A 6,000-nucleotide genomic window follows, 5' to 3' on the forward strand; every position below is an offset into this window, starting at 1 on the left:
GTTTTCTCCGTGTTTTCATCTTAAACTTTCACCTAAGCTGGTTTCATTTTAGAAACAATGTCCGAAGAATGGAGTGAGACCAAACAAAGTTTAAATGAACAGATTGAACCCAACATCGGGGAAAGCGACAAAAGAAAGTAGAAAAACATGTTCTTCCATACTTCTTCCACTACTGGAAAGTCTTTGGTATCTTAAATGATCCAAGAAATAAAGATGTATGTGCTAACTGTTTCTGTCTTTTACCCACTGTTTTTGCACACCCTTACCCCATTATCTCTGTCATGCCCCATTGCATAGTTGCACAGATGCACATCCACACCTGCATCACTATCATATTTGTTTACGCTAATTTGCACTATTCACCTGCCCTTGTATGCTTAACCGTTATTTCTTCCCACCTTTGTTGCCACACCATTTTTGCCAATCTACTGATCTACTTCGCTATCTAGTCCACAATCTGCACTAACTGTATATAGACTGTATTGACTCTTTACTACATTTCAGCATTTATATAGTCTGTCTATTCTTGTATGCTGTGTTATTACTGATCTACATCACTTCCTAGACCACACGTTGCACGAACTGTACTCTGACTCTTTACAACATCCCAGCATTTATACAGACTGTCTATTCTTGCATATTGTATTATTACTGATCTACATCACTTCCTAGACCACCATTAGCACTAACTGTATTGTCTCTTCTATACATTCAGAATGTATATTACTGCTTACTGTGTTATTACTGATCTACATCACTTAATAGACTTGCAACTTGCACTAACTGTATTTTGACTTTTCACTACACTTTAGCATTTATCTAGACTGTCTTTTCATATACATTGTGTTACAACTGATCTACTTCACCAGTGGTAGAGGAAGTACTGAATCTCATTACTTAAGTAAAAGTACAAATAACCAGAGATATATTTACTTTAGTAAAAGTAAAAGTACAACAATGAAAACCCTACTTAAGTAAAAGTAAAAAGTATCTGATTTTAAATGTACTTTAAGTATAAAAAGTAAAAAAAATTTTGTCAACATGTGTATCTCTCAGCTCCAGGTTCAGAGGTGAAGCATGTCCAGCTAGCAGCCGAGCGGATCCAGACCCTCCTCTCCCTTCCGAGGAAAACCTTCGCCATCACGGTCCGCAGCCACTTCCTGTGCGATCAAAACAGCGTCCCCAATCGACCAGGACATCACGCTGCTGGACCTCCAGTTCCCCCGCTGACGTCCAGAACAGATCCTCAGTATGTTGGACCATTGACCGTTCCCTAAACCCTTTCCCAAACACCAGTTGTCCAGTCACAGTCTAGCTTTGCATTTCTTTATTTCTCTCCATTTTTTTTATTGTTGAAAGTTACGTTTAGACAACGAAACAACTAGTTAAGTTTAGGAAAAACGCAGGATCTCACATTTCCTGGGTGAAAGTCTTTTGTTTCCCCGGGAAGTGAACTCCGCTCCCTGGCTTTAAAGTCCTGTGTGATTTTTTTAAATTCCTCAAATCTCTTTTGAAAACAAACCTTAACTTATGATGTGTGTGTGTGTGTGTGTGTGTGTGTGTCTCTGTGTGTGTGTCTCTCTCTGCGTGTGTGTGTGTCTCTGTGTGTGTTGTATGAATTGTTTCGGTGCTTGAAATGAGTTTACTAAAGTCTTTAGGTTATATCATTATGATTAAAGTAGTAAATAAATGTCTGATAGGAAATGTTGTAATATCTCTTTTTGAGTAGGAGTTTTGTCAAACATCGTCAGAGCGTCTGTTGTCGATAGTTTCTGTGACCAAAGTCTTTCAGGATATAAATATCACATATTATTAATACAAATCACCCAGCTTCAAATGCATTTGGGCATAACGTCTTTATTATATATTATTATTTATCACCACAGTTAAAACATACATCCCAAAACACTTGTTGATCTAATTAAAACACTTGATTTACCCTCTTTTCCTTTAAATTTCCTAAAAACACATCCGTAACAAAAGTTGAACACATTTCTTTCTTAAAACTTCAACAAAGTTGTTGTCTCCCGATTTAACAAAGTAAAGTTCACATTTGTGCTTTAATGAGACATAACAGGACAACTGTTTTATTTCTGTCACTTCATCAATACAGTATTTATCCATATTAAATCACCCAGCTTTAAATGCATTTGCGCATGAAATCTTTCAACGCATTCTCATGAACGGGTCCATATGATATCCTACGAAAATTCATGCACACCAAAACATATGTTTTCCTACGAAATTAAACTAGAGCAGGAGTTCAAGAGACAGCAGCCGCACATTAAACAAAGTCTCAGACGTACAACATATAACAGTTACAGACAATACGGTATCAAATCACAGCAGGATTATACAAACAGCAATAATGATAATTAGGGCTGTCACTCGATAACAATATTTAAATTAATCAAATGTTTGTAGTGAACTTGTGATTAAACGCAAATTAATTATGCTTTTTTTCTGTTGTAAATGTTGGAAGAAAATGACAAAAGACGAAGTGAACTGTGGAGGACTGACCGGTTTATTAAGACTTAGGATGTGACTAGTTTAGCTTTGAGACTTTTACAGGATACATTGGAAGGTTTCTGAGCACATTACACCACTGACACATTATTCATTCATGTCTTTGTTTCTACTCGGTTGGACACCTTTAAACAGAAAAAGAACAAAGTCCTAAAATGCAGACACTAGCTTAGCAAGAGAGAAAATCAATTAACAGTTTAATATAGAAAATGTCAAGGAAAGTGTCCATTGTCATGCCCCTCCTGTGTCAAGTTATTGTTTTTAGTTTGGTTCTCATTTTTGTTGTTCTTTCCATTTCCGGTTTTATTTTGAAGTTTTCTGTTCCCCTTAGTGTTTCTTGTTTTACTTCCTGTTTGTCATTTTTCCCGCCATTGTGATTACATGTCCCCGCCCTAATGTGTTACACCTGAGTCTCATTGTCTCCCCTGTCTTGTGTATTTAAGGTCAGTCTTCCCCTTACCCCAGTGCGAGATTGGGTACTTCCTTTGTCGTCAGCCTTCAAGTGTTTCCCTAGTGTCCTGTATTCTGAGTTTTGTTGTTTCTCTGGATTTTGACCACTGCCTGTATTTTGGATTTCCCTTTTGCCTGCCGAATTGGACACTGTGCTTGTAAGTTTATTTAGTCTGTTAATAAACTTTTGGCATTCTACATACCTGAGTTGTGTATCTGTGGGTCCATACTTCTGTGTGCGTGATATCCATCACATGTCACAGAGCCCAAGATAACATCTTTAACTGTCTTGTCTTGTTCGACCAACAGTCTAAAACCCTCAAAATATTCAGTTTATAATAATATAAAACAGAGAAAAGCAGGAAATCATCACAGCATTATTACTTTAAAAATTACAAAAACTATCAATTGATTATCAGAATATTTGTGATGATAAAATAATCGTATACTTGTTTTAGCTGTTGATGAAATAAAAGTTTAGCCAACAATAATTAAAGACATGTTAACCTCACACAAAACTAAGTTATTATTTCTTTTTAAGAACCTTTTTTATGTTTTAGCTTCTTAAAACCTTTAGTTGTGTTTTATTCAGCTGACTCCTGTACTGCTGTAATCAGTTTTACTTCACTGTTAAGAAGTGAATAGTTGTTTACTATTATTATCACCCCCTTAAAAGTTAAGACTATCAGACCTGTTGTTTGGTCACACAGACCTTCAGTGGTGATATCTTCAGTGGGACTTTATCCCCAGTTTTAAAGTATGGAAACAGCCTCTCAGTGAAAGTGTTTGTGAAGGTGTGTATGTGTGTGTTAGTATCAGGATCAGAGAACGACAGCTTTCCTCTGTTCCAGTCCAGAGTAACTCTGATCCTCTGGAGCTGCATCTTAAATGGAAGATCAGTGTCTGGAGCTGGTGGTGACCACACGGAGTATTTACTTCCAGAGAACCATATTGTCCATAATCCAGACCGTATGCCTCCCTTCCTCTGGACAGACTCTGCTAACACACCCAGTAGCCAGTATGTATTGTCTCCAACCTCAACGTCCCAGCTTTGAGTCCCTGAGTTAAAGCCCTCAGAGCCCAGGACAGAGAAGAGTGAATCAAACCTCTCTGGATTATCAGGAAGCTTCCGTCTCTCTTCTCCAAGTCTCACACTGGTCAGATCTTTAGACAGGATGAGTTCTGGATTAGCAGTGTTTGGGTCCAGAATCAGAGGAGTGTAGGAGACCATGTCCTTCATCTTGTTCCAGATGTTGAAGCTCAGGTTCCTAAAGTGTTTGGCCTCATCTATCAGAGCTCCTGAGAGCAGCTGTGGATCATCCAGCAGGGGGCGCTGCTGGACTCTTTCCACTGCAGCCTTGTAGTTGATCAGGAATGAGACGTCTTCAGCTCTCAGCTGCTCCTCTGTGGCTCTGACTGTGTCTGAAAGAGCTGCTATCTCTCTGCTCAGAGCCTCCATCTTCTCCTTCATCCTCTGACTCTTCTGCTCCTCTTCCTCCCTCAGTGAAGCCGTCCTGGCCTCCTCTTCCTCTTCTAGAAACTGGTGAAGCTTCTTAAACTGATCCCTAATCTGCGTCTCTGTGCGTCGGACCTGGACCTTCAGGTGTTTTGCTGTTTGATCACACTTTAATGTAACTTGTTCAAAAACCTTTATCTTCTCCTTTAAGTTCTCCAGAGTTTCCTGGAGTTTCTTCTTGTGTTGTCGTGCAGCTTCATCGATGGGTCTGATTATGTGGTTGGAGTGTTTTTCTGAATCTCTGCAGACGACACACAATGGCTGCTGATGGTCCAGACAGAAGAGTTCGAGCTTCTCAGAGTGCAGACTGCAGAGAGCCTCTGAAGCTCTCTGATCTCTCTGCTGTAAGAAACTCTCACACAGCTTCTTTAACTCCAGGTTACGAGGTGGTTCTGGCCTTGAAGCTCTTCTCTTACAAACTGGACACTCCTGTGTCTGTTTCTCTGTCCACCAGCTCTGCAGACAGTCTTTACAGAAGCTGTGGCTACATGACAGAACAACAGGATCTCTAAAGACTTCATGACAGATCGAACAGACCAGACAGTGGAAATCCTTCTCTGATTTGGAAGCCATTTTGTCTCTGAGAGCAGCTGAAAACAACAGAAACAGCAGGAAGTCAGTTGTGTTTCCCTCCCTCGCATATGGGAGAGGTTTGCCTTCAGGGCGGTCTGCCAGAAGGGTTTATTTGAACCCAAACCACTATCTTTCCCTAAACTTAACTAAGTAGTTTTGTTGTCTAAACCTAAGAGATTTCTGGCAGGTAACCCAGAAGGTAAACGTCCCCCCTCCCCCCTCCCTGTGGCTAAAAGTTGCCTCAGTTACTTTAACTTTGAGTCTCTACGTGTTTTTTTCAGTCTGCACAGATTACAGTTCAAGTATTTCACTTCTTCAGTACTTTAGAGCTCCTTCCTGTAACTGTCCTCCCTCAGTTAAAGTCACAGCTTTGTAATAAAAGGTAAATCTTACCGTCTGTCTGTCGGTGCGTCTCTTGTCACTGACAACTCAACAGGAACTAACTGGTTTACCTGGTTTGTGTCAGATGACGTAATGTAAGGTGTGGAGCTTAGTCAGGCAGCTGATGAGTTTTATCTTAAAGGGACAGTTCAGATGTTGTAAAGTGTGGTTGTATGAGCTACTTCTCTGTAGTCAGAAGCTAAGCAATGTCCTGCTGTGGACAGGGCAGCAGCTAAACACATTTTAGACAGCTATACCAGTTTAAGGTACACAAAAATGTAGGTAGTTACTGAGTAACCAATGAGGAACAACTGTTTAGTTAATGAGTAGTTACTGATTAACTATGATTCACCACTAATGATTAGTAACTGTATGCAATGCCAATGCTTAAGAAATGGTAGTCAGTGCTTAACTAATCATGCGTTAATGATAAACCACTCAGTATGATGCATAATACAGTAACTAATAAGTGTGATGTTTTAAAGGTTTAGGAACTAACAAAACTAACAAACTAAATGATGGAGACAGCAGTAGAGCAGCAACTCTGAAACTGA

At 39.6% G+C, this 6,000-nt stretch overlaps 1 protein-coding gene across 2 annotated transcripts in view; it reads right to left on the reverse strand.

Annotated features, from left to right (window-relative positions):
- Positions 1-5,476, reverse strand: part of LOC116052820 (nuclear factor 7, ovary-like) — an 18,698-nt gene extending 13,222 nt beyond the window's left edge. The window contains exons 1-3 of one of the 2 annotated variants that reach the window (XM_031303655.1): positions 5,459-5,476; positions 3,668-5,082; positions 3,509-3,547 (exon numbers count right to left, since the gene is read on the reverse strand). In XM_031303655.1, coding sequence (XP_031159515.1) covers positions 3,533-3,547; positions 3,668-5,065 — 1,413 coding nt within the window. In that variant the 5' untranslated portion in view covers positions 5,066-5,082; positions 5,459-5,476 and the 3' untranslated portion in view covers positions 3,509-3,532. Of the gene's footprint in view, positions 1-3,508; positions 3,548-3,667; positions 5,083-5,458 lie in introns of those variants that run through there. The other variant, XM_036001910.1, reaches the window with a different exon arrangement.
- Positions 5,477-6,000: the final 524 nt, after the last annotated feature.

This window comes from Sander lucioperca, chromosome 6 (genome assembly GCF_008315115.2).
Source record: "Sander lucioperca isolate FBNREF2018 chromosome 6, SLUC_FBN_1.2, whole genome shotgun sequence".
Classification (NCBI taxonomy): Eukaryota; Metazoa; Chordata; class Actinopteri; order Perciformes; family Percidae; genus Sander; species Sander lucioperca.